At 56.4% G+C, this 15,804-nt stretch overlaps 1 protein-coding gene across 1 annotated transcript in view; it reads left to right on the top strand.

Moving 5' to 3' along the window:
- TRIM29 (tripartite motif containing 29) overlaps positions 1–15,196 on the top strand; it is a 28,383-nt gene extending 13,187 nt beyond the window's left edge. Inside the window, exons 5-9 of the mRNA XM_003418196.4 lie at positions 1,408–1,509; positions 4,302–4,394; positions 6,586–6,678; positions 9,724–9,800; positions 13,604–15,196. Coding sequence (XP_003418244.1) covers positions 1,408–1,509; positions 4,302–4,394; positions 6,586–6,678; positions 9,724–9,800; positions 13,604–13,666 — 428 coding nt within the window. The 3' untranslated portion in view covers positions 13,667–15,196. The remainder of the gene's footprint in view (positions 1–1,407; positions 1,510–4,301; positions 4,395–6,585; positions 6,679–9,723; positions 9,801–13,603) is intronic.
- Positions 15,197–15,804: the final 608 nt, after the last annotated feature.

Here is a 15,804-nt window from a genome sequence, read left to right on the forward strand (position 1 = left end):
GACTTCTGTCCCCTCTCATGTGAGGAGCTGTTGATGGTGGTAGGGTTGGGGAGTGTGATGATCGTCGTCCCTGAGGTACACACCTGGCAGGGGAGCCCTCCAGGTAAGCACTGGGCCTGACCTATGAAGATGGTCCTCGCTAGGGTGGGGTGGCCTGTGAGCCTTGCAGGGATAATCCAGCCTTCCTTCGCCCCGTTTCTAGGTCATGATTGTGCTGCCATGGCCTCTGGAGAGGTGTGGCCCTGCACCCTTGTACAAGGTGTGCAGTGAGGTGGTGGCCAAAAGCAGTGAAGAGCACTTCTGATGTCAGTGGCCCTGTACCTGTGCCTGGGGCTGCTGGGAGGCTTCCTTGTGGGACCGTCACCGCTGCCTTGGTGTTGAGAATGTGTCTGGCTGTGGGAGGCTGGGAATGGGCGGACAGTGAGCCACACTTCTGAGTGACCATCCTCTTCTGCCTGATGCCAGCCCTCCCTCCAGACCAGGGACACATTCCCAACCTCCAAGGTCCAGGGGCTAAGAGACCAGGACACCTTCATGTTAGGCTCAGAGCGTAGGGGGAGAGGGGCATTTAGTTGTTCGTTGAACACCTACTGTGTGCCAGGCCCCTGCCAGGCACAGGTGATGAAGATGATGAGAGTGAGCCACTCAGTCTTCCTCTTTCCCGGGAGAGACAAGAAGGGAGGACAGAAAGAAAGTGGGAGACAGGAAAGTAGCAAGAGAAGGGAATGGGGTGGAGGACTGGCTGCGGGAATCAGGAATCAAGCCACACGTTTGTTTGCGATGGGGAATCTGCTGGTGAATACAGCTGGATGCCAGGGAGGGAGGAGTCAGTGGATCCTCCCATCCATGCTTCCCACCTGGGACCCACAAGGTCTGAGCTTCTTCCAGGCTCATGTCAGCTGGCTGGATCCCTGGGCCATGAAAGCCAAAGCTAGGACTGTGTTCCTCTACCTTGGGCTGCCAGCAGTGACTGTGACTGAGCTGGAAGCAGGGGACCAGGGCTCAAACCTCAACTCTGCCCTTGCTAGCCATGCAACATTGGGCAAGTTGCTTCCCTCACTTCCTGGGCCTTTGTGTCCTCATCTGTCACATGGGGATCTTCATATCTGCCCAAGGGTTGACCTACAAATAAAATGAAGAGATGGATATCAGCAGGACCTTGTAGACTGCAGAGTGCTGTGCGCATGCTTTTATTCTCAAGGGATCAGTCCAAGAGAGGGTGGCTGGCTCACTGCAGACCCTCTCCCCCACCCCCAAGAGCTCAGCAGCTGAACAGATGTTGGGAAGAACATTACATTCCCTGAGGCTGGGAAACCTTGGCTCTCCTGGGGTCATGGACTGACTCAGCTCAGCCAAGGGATGCCTCCCCGCTCCTCCCTCTGCTGACCTGACCCCTGTCCTTCCCAGGTGGTGATCATCGTTACACGAACAGCTATACAAACAGCTACGGGACTGAGTGGAGTATGCCAGACACCATGAAGAGATACTCCATGTACCTCACACCCAAGGGTAAGGGGACTGTCCTTGCCCAGGCCTGGTGCACTCTTGCTGCTGAAGGGTCCCTATTGTCCATGAAGTAACTCTCAACCAGGCTTCTCCTCGGTGAGGCGACCCGGGACAGTCCTGGCAAACACCTGTTGTCCAGGTGTAATCGTTGATAGTGCCTCTTTTCACTCTCAGATGTGTGTGGTCTAGATGAAGAATTATGTGCTCACCCTGCTCCTCAGAGGCTTCCCTCCCTGGCAGACAGGCAGCCCCCTCCGCACCCTTGCCTCCACCCCACACCTTGCTTCTCTTTCCTTGAGGGGGCCTCCTTGCTGCTGATCTCATGGGCTTCCGTCTGCCCGTGGCTGGACCTATATTTTTCTGCCACTTATTTTTTTGTGGATCTTGAGTCCCTGTGGGAAGGTTATCTCCCCAAACCCATTCTGTTTCTCAAGGTCAGGAGGGTGACGTCTCTTCGCCCAGATCTCTTCACGTTTCTCTCCCTGTGCTGGCCCTCCCTCACCAGGCCCCGGAGAGTCCCAGCCTGTGGTGGTGATGTCCTGGAGGGGTATAGGCCAGTGCCTGCCTGTTCTTGCCCTGTGGTAGCCTTCCACATTCTTTGGCACCAGCAACAAACCACAACAATGCCCATACATAAGGGGGGTGTGCCAGGCTGGCCAGCTCTCGGACACGGGGGTTGTGCACAGACGAGCGCATGAGGAGGAGGAGAAGAGTGGGATATGGGGGGCTGGGGGAAGACGCAGGCTGGGGAGGGGGCACTGAGGCCCTAAGCAGTGATTCACACACCCAAACACACAGGCATGCACAGTGGGAGGGGATCTGGAGAGATGAACTCAGCTGAGAAGAACTTCCTGCCACTCCACCCAATTTGAAAACAACCTCTGGGCTTCTTGCAGAAGTCTGGGGAAGCAGCTGTGTGCCCCCTCCCCACATTCCTGATGTGGGCCAGGCCCCAGCCAGCCAGTCCTGCCCACTTCCTGCAGGCCTAGTTCTGTGAGAGGTGACCAGCACTAATGAGCTTCAGAGGCTTTCCCCCTGCCTTGCCCTGGCCTGGTCCTTGTCTCCCACTCCTCCTCCCAGGACCACCCCCTGAGGTGGCGTTCAGTCCCCTAACCAGCTCCTGCTTGGTGCTTCTACTGCAGTGGCGGGGTGGGGGGGTGGGGGGGTGGAGAGGGGGCAGACAGCAAGAAGGGGTGGAGGTAGGACAAGCAAGGTCAAGATGTAACCTGAGAGCCCCAGGATCTAGATGGCCTTGGGCTGGCCACCCCCGCCCCCAGCCTCCGTAGCCCCACCTGAGAAGGGAGAGGTTTGACTCAAATGCTAGGAGACCTTCCAGCTTTGTCGCTGAGTCAGTCTATGACATTTGTAGGTGGAAGGAAACAGGTTCATCTGGTGCCCCCGCCCCAGCACTGTGGGTGCTGAGGAGAAGAAGGAGGAGGAAATCTGCCCTCTGGGAGCTCCCAGGCTCAGGGTAGAGGCAAGGGAAGGGCCAAGACGAGTCAGAGTCATCCACGAGACCAGGGAAATTAGGCCACTAAAGGGCCACCAAATGTCTGAGTCTGGGAGTTTTGGGATTGGGCAGTGAGGATTCCTGAAAGAGAGACAATGTGCTCAGTAGAGAGGATATGGCTGTGGTGGACGCAGGGCTGTGACAGTGGACACAAGGCTATGACAGTGGACACAGGGCTGTGATGGTGGACACAGGGCTGTGATGGTGGACACAGGGCTGTGATGGTGGACACAGAGCCGTGATAGTGGACACAGGGCTGCGGTGGACGCAGGGCTGTGGTGAACACAGGGCTGTGTTGGTGCATGCAGGGCTGTGATGGTGGACACAGGGCTGTGATGGTGGACACAGGGCTGTGATGGTGGACACAGGGCTGTGATGGTGGACACAGGACTGTGGTGGTGGATGCAGGGCTGTGATGGTGGACACAGGGCTGTGATGGTGAACACAGGGCTGTCGTGGTGGACATAGGGCTGTGGTGGACAGAGGCATTGGGGTCAAAGGAACTTTACCCCCAAAGGTTTAGAGGAGGGACCAACAGATGCTGGGGCCAGGAGGGCTAGATCCAAGGCTGTGTGGTCTGAGGGTTAGGCGGAGAGAGAAGAGCTGGTAGAAGGACCCGGAAGTACATGGGGGCTCATTTCCTCATCTATAACACGTGAGTATAGATACCCCTCTGCCTTCATCACAAGATTGTTGTGAGAACCCAAATAGGAGACAGAGGGAAGGGACTCTGCTGTGTAAGGCACTGTGCCATGGGCTTGAGCAACAGCTGCCATCTTGGCACCTGGAGATGCTCGTGGGCACTGCCCATCAGACCCCATCCAGAGGACTTAGCCTCACTTATCTCTGCCCCTTGTTGTTGCCATTGGCTTTTCCTTTCTCAGGAACTCCCACCCCAGGCTCCCACCCCAGACAGTGGTGGACTCTCCCCACCAAGGACCACTGGCTCAGGAGAGAGGTGGTGGCTTTCCAGCCTTCCGATGACCACAGAAGCCCCTCGGTAGAGTGGCCATATGTCACAGTTACCCAGGGCCACCAGGCTTACACCATTGGTGTGACTGTTGATAGCACCCCTTTCACTCTTAGGGGTGTCCCAATTGGATGAAAAATGATTGCCTTACTCTAGACCCAAAGGACCTCTCCTAATGGTGGAGTCCAGGCCCCATGACAGGCAGTTGCGGAGATGTTTGGGGGGCAAGGGGTCCTGCGTATCACCCCTCAGTCCTCCGGAGTTAAGACACGTTCCCCTTTCTGCAATGACAGACACCTCTTGTCTGCCTCACAGGTGGAGCCCGGACATCATACCAGCCATCATCCCCCAGCCGCCTCTCCAAGGAGACCAGCCAGAAGAATTTCAACAACCTCTATGGCACCAAGGGTAGGGGGTGGGGCTCAGCTCAGGAGTGGGCAGGGTCCCCGTGTGGGCCATGCAGCTGGGGGTGGGGTTGGGGTGGGGACCAGATCTGGGCCATAGGGCAGGGAGGCTGGAACCCAATGTGAGATGAATGTGGAGAGCTAGGTTAGGGTGGGGTGGGCCCAGAGAGGGGTGAGGAAGGTCATGCTGAGCTTAAAGCAGTGTGTGTGTGTGTGTGTGCGCGTATGTGCATGACATCATTAGGCTGGAGGAGAAGCAGCCTGGGAGCCTTGGCAACCCTGGAAATCCCCTGAGTCCAAATGATCTTCTTATCCCTAAAGGATGAGTCAGGGGAATCTGGGACTGAGCTGCTGCCCTGGGGTTGGGTGTGGGTACACCCCCCAGCAAGTATCAGGGCGCCAGGGCCCACGGAGTGTCTTTACTGATGTGAAAATTTGTATGGTGGTCCAGGCAAAGTAGCTGAGCCGTAAAGGGAAAGGAGGGCATGGTAGGCAGTAGACCGCCCCTGGAATCCAGGCGCTACGGTTGCAGTGGGAGAGCTGCTCAGTGCACTGAAGGGAACTTTGTGTCCAAAGTCATGGGCCTGGACTTAGTGAGCCCAGGTTCTGGAGGCCCATTCTATCCCAGGGGCCCCAGGGTGCATTCCCGCCATGCGCAGGGAACGAGAGGGCTGTGCCAGCTGCTAGCCAGGGGCCCCGTGGAGCTCCTGCCCCCAAAGGACCTAGGCAGGTCAGCAGGGGTGAGGAGGAGAGGGGCAGGAGTACCCGATGGACAGGGCAACACGCAGGCATCTGTGTCCTGGTTGGTGGTCAGCTGTTACCAGCCACCACCTGCTTCTCCACATTCACCATAGACTCGAGCCCCACGAGGTGGGAACTCTGTCCTGTGCCCTGGGGGAGCAGTAGGGGCCGCAAAGGAAACATTCTCCGAAAGAGAGAAAGAATAAATGAATGAGTAAGTGAAAGGGCAAGGCAGGTGGCTTCTTGGACCCTTGGATGAGTGTGCTCTTGAGGGGTTTACTGCAGAACTTTCTTGAGATCCCTGTGGGGGGGGTTCACGAGGGAGCAGGCCAGCCCTAGCCATCACTGACCGCTGAGCTGCAAGCAGCTGCGAGAGAGGACCACCAGGACGGGGGGCACTTGTGTGATGTGACATCACTAAGGGGAGCTCGTGGCACCATAGGCAGCCCCCCAGCCTGCTGAGGGGGGATTGGAGGGGTGTGCTCATGCCTCCATTGTCCATGGGAGCACCAAAGCCACTCTCTAATGCTCTCTCAGTGCCCCTGCCATTCCCCCACATCCTCCTACGGCCTCCTTTTCCTCTAGCCTGTGGGACCCACTCTGCAAACGGACATTTGTCAGCCTGTTCAACTGGGCAAACAGAACGTCAGGAGTTACATCAGCTGCCTCTCTCCCCAGTGCTTAGGATACGCTTGTATTTTATTTGTTTGTTTGTTCATCCACCCTCCATCAACCGTACAATGAGTACCTTTGAGGAACCAGGCTCTGTGCCAGCAACTGGCTGTGATGCTGGGCCAGATGGGCCTATTTCCTGCCCCCATGAAGGCCACAGCCCAGTGGGGAGACAGACAAGTCAGCCTGCAATCATGACCCGGAGGGAAAGGGATAAGGGCCACCCCAAGGGAAGGACAGGGCGATGTGGGCTGTGGGGCTGAGGCAATTACATGTAAGCTGACCCCCGAATGGGTTTTCTAAGGGTGAGGAGCAGGTGGACTATTCGAGGCAGAGGGCCCTGTTGTGCAAAGAGCCTGGGGCAGGAGAACCTGGTGTGTCCAAGGGGCCAAGAGCTCAGCCTGAGTGGACCATTGAAGACTGGGGGTGGGAGAGGGGAGGGAGGCCAGAAGGCAAGTGGAAAAGGTGTGGGAGTGGGGTGGGATGCAGGTCATGGAAGACCTGGGGGCCATGCTGAGAATTTTGTACCTCATTCTGGGGACAGTGAGTTTTTAGGTAGGTCAGGGACCTGAGGAGACTTTATATTTCATCACAAAATATAAATACAGAAAGATACCTTGGCTGGCAGGAGGGATTGGAGGGAGGCATGACTGGGGATGAAAGCTTAGTTAGGGAATTGAGATGTGGCAGGGGCTGGAGAGAAAGTCACAAAATACGTGCATCCTGCCCTCCTGCCTCCATGCCAGGCAGCCTCGGTCTGACCCCCTTCCTTTTCCTGCCAGGTAACTATACCTCCCGGGTCTGGGAATACTCCACCATCCAAAATTCTGACGACCTGCCTGCAGTCCAAGGCAGCTCCTCCTTCTCCTTGAAAGGTGAGACCCGGCCTCTTGTGGCCCCTCACCGTGCCCTCACCCCCACTTTCCTCCCCAGTGGAAGACACCTTCACAGCTCCTCCATCACGCCACAAGCCTGTGTGGTCCTGCTCCACCACTCGCTGGATCTCTCACGTTGTAGAGGAGTGAGCACTGGCCTGGAGGCTGGAGTCTGGTTGTGGCTTCGCCGGACCTTGGGAATCACGGTCCCTGTCTGGGCCTCTATCATCTTTGCTGTGAAACGAGGCTGAGGGTGGATGGTTTGGACCAGACCAGCCTTTCTCAAGGCTTGATCACTATACACTAGTTCCTAAAGACACTCTACAATGAAAGACCTCAAAGGTCCATGGGGTGAAGAAGCACGGCACCCTCACGCTCCCTGCCCTGGACACCCACAGGGTGCTCTGTCAGGTTTATGTGCTGAGTCTTTTACTGCAGAAAGCCTAGCTAACTTTGTTCTGCCTGGTGATTCTAGAACCTTCTTGCTATGTAACACCTGCCAACATCCCAGAGTCCTGCAGAAACCTCCTTGAGAAAGGCCAGACTAGATGACCCCTAAGGCCTCCCAGGCTTGATTCTCCTTTTCCTATACCCTGTCCCCTACCTGCCTTGCTCCCCCGAGCTCTTTGACAAGGCTGTGTGGCCAATGCTGCCTGTCCCTTGGGGTTATCCTGAGTGGGCAGGCTTGACCAGACTCCAGCTTACAGTGGGGCCAGGGCCTCTTCTCTATCCCCAAAGGTCCTAGGGACAGGGTGGGTGTGGTGTGCTGGAAGAAGGCCCAATTTCTCTACTGGTCCCAGGACATTCAGTCTGGAAGGATAAGCAGTGGGGAGGAGGGGCAGGGAGAACAGGGTGAGGGAAAGAGCCTGTGCAGGGCAGATACACCCCCAAGAAGTAGCCTCTGCATGTGGCTTTTGCACCTAACTGTCCCTTCCAGGCCGGGGTCCCAGCCAATGCCCTGGGCTGGGATTCTTGACGCTACCAGCAAGGTGAAAGACAAGGACTATGACTGGAGGATCTCAGCTTGAAGGACCCAAGGATGTCCTACCCCTGAGGCCTGGGGGGCTACAGAACTTGCCTTGGCCTCTGGCTTCCAGAAGATGCCCTCTTTCTCTTTGGTCAAGTTGGACCAAAGGCCAGCCAGCATGGCAGATGGCGGCCTTCACGTGGGATTCGGAGCTTTTAGGTTCCCAAGTATCTCCCCATCAGTCTGCATAGACCCTCTCCTGCCTGTGGCCTTGCCCTGGGAAAGCCCCTTCTCCATACACTCCACCTTAGGGGAGTAGCGAGGGAACCCCATGATCACATTCCTTAGCTGGCAATGGCTTAGGGAGAGGGGGTCCTGGGCAGGGGTGGCCTGTGTGTAAGGAGAGCCTGCCAGCAATGACTAACCCAGCTGCTCATGTTCCAGGCAGCCGTGATCAAGGCCCTGCTCTGCCTGCTCCTTCCCGGCCCCGCTGGGGCCGGGCCATGCAGCTAATGCCATTCTCTCTCCAAGCAGGCACTGGGAAAGCCCCTTATCAGTTTACCACCTTGGGACAGGCCACTTCAGAGTTTTCCAAACCATTGGACGGCAATTGTCTGTTTAAAAACAATCCTGGTACCTGCCTGTTTTCCACCTCTTCCCTTTTCTCCCCCACAGCAGGGCTGGTGGGGATCCTGTGGGGGCTCTCTGCCACTTCTAGGGTGTTCTGGTCCCCCCTCCCTGAGCTCCCTGGCAGGGGGGTGCATGCCCTCACCCGCCACCCCTAGCTCCCTCCTCCCTGACTTCTGTCTACCGCACAAGGTGGGTCTCCTGGACCCTGCCCTGCCCACATCCCAATCCTCGTCCTTACCTCTTCATGCCTGGTATGGGGCTTTCTTTCTGGGAACTGAGAAGCGGGATCTGCATTCCTGTCTCTCACCTCCCACTCAGGACCCACAGAGCCCTCTCTTTCCAAGGCTGCCCCACCAGATACCTGGTCGTCTGCTCTGTTTCTTCCCCCGCCTTCTTGCTAAGTGCCAACCCCAGGGTGGGTGGGCCTGCGGAGCTGGTGCCAGCAGTGCTGCTGGGAGGTCTGATGGCAGGGCCTTCCCAGGGGCGGGCCTTGGCCTCACTGGGCAGGGGTCTGTCTCCTGGGCTCTCCAGGCTGCCCCAGCCAGAAACAGACCCTGCTGTGTCTTGAGCTCCTCAGTGTCCCTGTGGCTGGCAGCTGCATTTCCCTCTCACAAATCCAGCAGAGGGGCAACTCTGCTCTGCAGACTGGAGCTCTTTGCCAAGCTTCCTGCACTGAGTGAGGGGAGCTGTGGGGAGGGGGCACAGGCACCTTCGTGATCAAACCAGAGAGTGCTCAAGTACCCTGGGCGGGCCCCTCAGCCTTGCTCTCCGCCCTGGGCTGCATCCACACTGGCAAATCACCGCACCTCTCTGGCCCCCATTTCCTGCTGGTGAAATGGGAGAGGCAGCAGAGTCGGGCGCGGGAACATGAATATGGGTTTTGGGGTCAGGCAAAACCTGGTTCAAATCCTAACTGCTGCTTACTGGCTATGCAACTCAGCAAACTGCTGAGCACACTGAAGCAGGGTGAGGGCTAGGTGAGAAGACAATGTCCCCAGCACAGTGCTTAGCACAAGTGAGCCTCCATAAATGGGAAGCATTGTGCCCCCAGCACAGGGTCGTTAGGGGAGAATAAGCTCACCCTGGCGGGAAGCCGGGGCAGGTTGTAACTTTCCTGGGCACGTGGTAGGGGAGGAATCAGGGTATGAGCCTTCAGGGTGGGAGGGTGGGGGGAATCCACTCCCTGCTGCCTGGCCCCACCCTCCTGGCCTGCTCCTCCTCCTCCTCCTCCTGTCTGTGGGGGTACTTCCGCCCTTTGGCCAGCTCTCCAGGAGTTCAGTTGCATCACCCCAGCTGCTGCACGCCCCTTCAGGGTGGCTGCATTTGGTAATGGGCTGGACAAAGCTTGGTGGTCACTTGGGGAAGGAAGATGTGCTGTCCTGGCCTTAGGACTTGGTCGACTGTCCTGGCCTTGGGACTTGGTCGACTGGCATCTCTTGTCTCCCCAGGCTATCCCTCCCTCATGCGGAGCCAGAGCCCTAAGACCCAGCCGCAGACTTGGAAATCCAGCAAGCAGACTTTGCTGGTGAGTGAGGCGCTGGGGGAGAGCCGCCCAGACAGGCACATCCAGAGACCTGGCCACAGGCTGGGGCTCTTGAAGGGCAATTGGCCATCACTTCCCAGGGCTTTGGAAGAAGATGGGGACTTCTCTGGGCCACGGAGTGGGGAAGGAGGCAGCAGTGGCCTGAACACCTGCATACAGCAAAGGGTAGTAGGGACCCAGGGCTAATAGTCAGGGAGTCTGGTATAAGCACACACTTTCTGGGCCTCAGTTTTCTAATCTATAAAGTGGGCGGCCATTTGACAAATGGTAGTTGAGTATCTAGGCTTATTTGAATGGCTGTTTGGTCCCTGCCTGCTCTGGGATTGTAAAATGTTCAGTCCAGGGGTGAGGCATTCACGGGATGGGTTTTACCTTCCTGGGGACAGTTCTCCAGCCCTCAGCGTAGAGGCTGTCAGGGTGATAGCATGAGCAGGGAGGCAGGAGAGTTAGGAATAATGATAGTTAGGCTCTGTCGTCTAATGATCCAAAGCCAGGGCATCAGAAGAGCAGACAACAGGGAAGTGTGTCTTGGGGTCCAGACCACCTGCTGGCTGTGGGGCCTGAGGTGAGTCAGAGTCAGGACCACCAGCTGGCTGTGGGGTCTCAGATGCTGAGATTAGATGATCTCCAATCTCCTTTGAGTCACCATGAGTAGGAATCAACGTGACTGGTGTGGAAGTCCCTGGAGGTGCAAACTGTTAACACACTTGGCTGCTAGCCAGAAGGTTGGCGGTTGGAGTCCACCCAGAGGCATCTTGGAAGAAAGGCTTGGTGATCTACTTCTGAAAGATCACAACCACTGAAAACCCCATGGAGCACAGTTCCACTCTGACACACATGGGGTCATCGTGACTCAGAAACAACTGGTTTGGTTTTGGTTAATCCGTTTTAGATCTGCCATACCGGAGCCCTGTCTGAGACCTCAGTGATCAAGGACTGTCCCTCACATGCTGTGCCTCGGTTTCCCCGAGTGCATCTCTCCTGAAAGCTCACGCCAGGCCCTGATGAGGGAGCCAGCCAGCTGCCCTGGGATGGGGTGGCAGCTGGGCTCCTGCTGGGCTGAGAACCGCTGCTCCCTGCTGTCTTCGCGTGTGGAGGCCAGAACGTGGGGAGGTGACTAGCTCTGGGCCACAAAGAGTGGCTGGGCTGGCTAATTAGAGAGCATCTTTAATTTGCTGCCGATGGGAGCTAAGTGGTGGTGTTTGTAATTTGGAGCTGGGCCCAGGGGCATTGCAACAGCAGGACTGCAAAAAGCAGATACGGGGAGAAAAAGGATTTCTCTTCCTGGACTTGGTCATTCCCCTCCTACCAACTGCACTCTCCCAAAGCCTGGGGCCCAGCAGAAAAGGCTCACTGCGACCTTGAGACCCATGGCAGGACAGGGCTCTGCAGTCCCCGGATAGCACCCAGCGCTGGTAGAATGAAGGCAGGGTGCTAGTGTGCAAAGAGGGCTGGCCAGTGAGTCAGAATGCCTGGGTGCTGCTCCCAGCCCTCTTGCCAACTTGCTGTATGAGCTTGTGTGAGTCATGTTTCCTCTGTGCCTTAGTTTCCCCATCTGTAACATGAATTAGATGGCCTGGATAATCAATAACCCTCCCAACTAACTCTCAAGTGCAGTGACCCTAAGCCAGGGGGACGGGAGGGCCCTGCCCGGACGCCGTGGGGCTCTTGTTCCTGCCCACCTGCCACTCTGGGCTATTAACAAGACAGCACCACACACTTACCTTCAATCTATATTATTGACCCAGCTTTCCTGAAAGGCCTTGGCTGTTGCCAGGTCTATTAACTGCCTTATCGACTGCTTTGGGGTCCAGACTGGTACCTGGGGGTCAGGAGACCCAGTCCCACACTCTGCTCTACCACTGATTTGCTGTGTGACTTTGGCTTTGTCCTTTACCTTCTCTGGATCTCAGTTTCTTCATTCATTTATTCATTTGTTGGTTAAACCAAGGTCTGAGCTAAGGACTCTCAGCCCCAACATTGTACAGACTCCCCAGTCCTGCTCCAGAACCAGGCTTACGTGAAGAGCTGAGTGGCAGATTCAAGTTCCCAGGCAGACAGGGGCAAGGGCAGGGGCTGAGGACACCCTGGGTGGGGGTGGCAGTGGTGTCTCAGTGGGGCATGGTGATGGAGGGGGGCTCAGTCTCTGACCCAGCTCGGGGACAGATCCACTTCCTGAGGTCCTCTAGGGATCGAGGGTGCTCGCATTAACAAGCAGCAGCTCAGATTTTCTCTTGCAGTTCACCCTAGAGGGCCGATTTCGCAGGGCCTTGATGAAGTCATTGAGAAGTGAGGGAGTGCTGATTTTGTGAATTACGTGCGAGATGTAATACACAGAGCTGGCTGGGGAAGCTGTCGCTGGGTTGTCCCAGGAGATGCTGGGTGAATACTGATAAGGGGGCAGGATGAGAGAGGCGAGGGGGTACAGGGTCTGTGTTGGTCTGGGCTGCTGCTTGTCCTCCCTATTCTCCCTCTGTCAGGGAGAATTATGCAGACAGAGCAGAAGCCCTGGAGACTCAAGAAGTGATGCAGACGCGTGGCGTTTGTGGACTCTGGAGCCAGGCCGCTAGGGGCTTGAGTCCTGGTTCTTTTCCTCACTGGCTGGGTAACCTTGGCCAAGTTACTTAGCCTCTCTGTGCCTTGCTTTGCTCAGCTATAAAATGGGTATGATTACAGTAACCTACTTCATTGGGAAGCTGTAAAAATTAAATGAGTCCTTACATTCAAAATACTCAGATCAGAGCTGTATAGTTCTGCAGAGTATGAAGGACTATATAAATAAATGGTAGCTATCGGAAACCCTGGTGGCGTAGTGGTTGAGTGCTACGGCTGCTAACCAAAGGGTCGGCAGTTCAAATCCACCAGACGCTCCTTGAAAACTCTATGGGGCAGTTCTACTCTGTCCTATAGGGCCGCTATGAGTCAGAATCGACTCGACGGCACTGGGTTTGGTTTTTGGTTTTTTAAGAGGGAAACCCTGGTGGCGTAGTGGTTAAGAGCTATGGCTGCTAACCAAGAGACTGGCAGTTCAAATTCACTAGATGCTCCTTGCAAACTCTATGGGACAGTTCTACTCTGCCCTATAGGGTCGCTATGAGTCGGAATTGACTCGACGGCAGTGAGTTTGGTTTATGAGGGCAGTGGTAGTTCAGTGGTAGAATCCTTGCCTTCTAAGCAGGAGACCCAGGTTCAGTTCCCGGCCAAGGCACCTCATGCACAGCTACCAGCCTTCTGTCACTGGAGGCTTGTGTGTGGCTATGAGGCTAAACAGGCATCTGTGGGGCTTCCAGACTAAGACGGACTGGGAAGAAAGGCTTGGTGATCTACTTCTGAAAATCAGCCAGTGAAAAACCCGTGGATCACAGTGGTCTGATCTGCAGTCAATCATGGGTATAGCACAGTCCTGGGCAGCATTTCATTCCGTTGTGCCTGGGGTCACCAGGAGTTGGGGGCCCGACTAGATGGCAGCCAACAACAACATGGTGGTGCTGGGAGGGCCCTCCTGGGCCATGGAGAGAAAGTTTGATGGGGGACTAAAGTTCAAGCTTACCAACCCGTTGACCAGAATGAACTCTAATTAGGATTTTAACTTGGAATTCTAGTAACTATTAGGGACCAACTCTTGATCACAGGGTAGCTAGACCTTGCAGGTTGGGCCACAAGGCCCTGGGAGTTGTTGGGGTTCAGACCACTGCTGCCTCCTGGGGGGAGGATAGGGTAGGGTGGGTCGGGCTGGTTGGGTGGCCACCATCTGCCCTCCCTGACCACTCTTGTTTCCTCCACAGTCTCACTGCCGGCCATTCTACGTCAACAAAGGCAATGGGATCGGGTCCAATGAGGCCCCGTGAGTCCTAGACAGGACTGAACGAGGCATCACCACTCCTGGCCTCCTCAGCTGATTCTGCTGCTAGTGCCTTCTAAACCACTCTTCCTGTTTGGATGGGAGGGCTCCTGGCCCACGCCTGTCTCCCCTAGCTCTCTGCCAGCCCTCTCCGGGCAGTCCTGGCTTCACTTCTCCCTCGTTAGCACACTCCATCCGAGCCCCTTTCTTGCTTTCTATGTTCCGATGGCCCCCATCTTTCCTGTGCTCATAGACCAAGCCATTGCTGGGGTGGGAGATAGGCGGAGCTTCTCTTCTCACTCACCACCTCCTCTTGGGTTGGATTGTTGGGGCTAGCAGTGCGTGCCCACATAGTCTCAGCCTGCCTCTCCTGCCCATGCCCTGCTGTCTGCAGGCCCGATGACCATTGCTCTCCAAGGCCCTTTCCACCATGATGTGGTCAGTAGGTGCCTGGCCAAAACAGCTGTACCTCTCCCATCTATGTAGACCCTCTTCTTCCCAGCTGCCTGGCCCTGCCAGCAGAGGCCTGGCCCCATGTGCCCTGTTCTGGTCACAGCCACCAATACTCAGCCTGGCAGAACCTTCAGCCCGGGCCATGTCAGAAGGGAACCTTCTCAGTGTTGTGGTATCATCCAGCCCTGGCCTCGAATCTTCACATCCACTTTGAGTCCTCGGTCCCAGCAGGGCATGGCTCTCCTGGCTAGCAGGATGATCTTAGCCAAAATATCCCTCTCTTCCTCTTGCTGGGTTAGGCAATTCCCTCAGCATGATATAATGCACCCATGAAAATTGCTACTCTCCCAGCTGCCCTTAAGGGAGATAATCATTTTCCTATAGAGTTTCACTTACTTTACAATTCTGTGTTCTCCTTAGTAATGGAAAGTGAGCAGGCTGGTGGAAATGTGGCCGGGCTGGTAACCGGGGGTGTTATTTACAAGGGTGCCTTACACATTGCCCCCATGAGAGGTTTCCTCTTCCCTCTGACCAGCCTCATGTTGCATCTCACGGGCCCAGGGCCTGGAGAGAGGACCAGACCTGGAGCAGCAAGGTGGGACCCAGCCCTCCTCTCACCCCAAACACCCCTATGCCGCCCCCACTTCCCAGCAGTTGGGGGCTGTGGAAAGGGTGGGCCAGCTTGCAGGGGTGCGAGAGGGTGGGAGAGGGTGGGAGAGGGAGGGAGGAGGAAGGGAGACATTCCACTTGGGCTTTTCCCTCCTAATAAATCAGCCGTCACTCACTTTTGTACTGAACAAGCCTTTCCCTGAGGGTCAGGGGAGGGACTGGCTGCAGGTACTGTGAAGGTGCTTTTCCCCCTCGGACAAGTGTGCCCACATCTTCCTTCTTTTCTCTTGAAGATGTGACTCCTTTGGATCTCCTCCCAGCCCCTTGGCCGAGTCACCAGGGAGCAGGACCTTCCTGAGGCAGCCCTTGGCTAACAGTGAGCAGAAGGAAGGCGCAGGGGAGGAGTCCTAGGGATATGTTGAATACACTGGGAGTCATGAGCCAGAGAATAGACCCCCTGGCCAGCCCACCCGAGGCCCCCCGAGGGGAGCAGGGCCCAGGAGGGCACAGAGCCAGTAGCCTGGAGTTTTCTGGTGCTCACACACACCCCAGACTCAAGTAGAGTCTCACCAGAGGCTTCAGATGTGAGGGTCTTCTTTGTCACTGGTGGCCCTGGTGGCGGAGCCCACAGCAGAGGTGGGTGGCAGAGCCATCTCCTAGGGGCAGCACCATCCTGGGCTAGGGGAATGGAGGAAGGAGACCCAGCGATGTAGTCCATGGGGGCACAGGGAGGCTTGGAGGGGCAGTCAGGGAAGGCTTCCTGGAAGAGGTGAGCAAGACAGGAGGAAGCCTGACTTGGTAGCAAGAGGAAAAGGATGGGGGTTAGGAGCCCAGGGCAGGGGCCAGGCTTCTCAGGAGGGGGCTTCCTAGAATAAGAAAAGGGAAGGGAGAAGTGGATAAAACACAGATGGAAGGGAAAGGAGGGTGTGAAAGGAAAAGGAGGGAGAAGTGGTGGGGTGCACCCATGGAAGACCTTCAGGCAGTGTGAGGAGACCATCATGAGGGGCTGGCATGCCTTGGCTACCTTAGCGCTCTCCGTTGGGAGATGACCCAGGGTGGTCCCCACAGCCCCCTGCCCTGGTG

This window comes from Loxodonta africana, chromosome 15 (assembly GCF_030014295.1).
Source record: "Loxodonta africana isolate mLoxAfr1 chromosome 15, mLoxAfr1.hap2, whole genome shotgun sequence".
NCBI classification, from domain to species: Eukaryota; Metazoa; Chordata; class Mammalia; order Proboscidea; family Elephantidae; genus Loxodonta; species Loxodonta africana.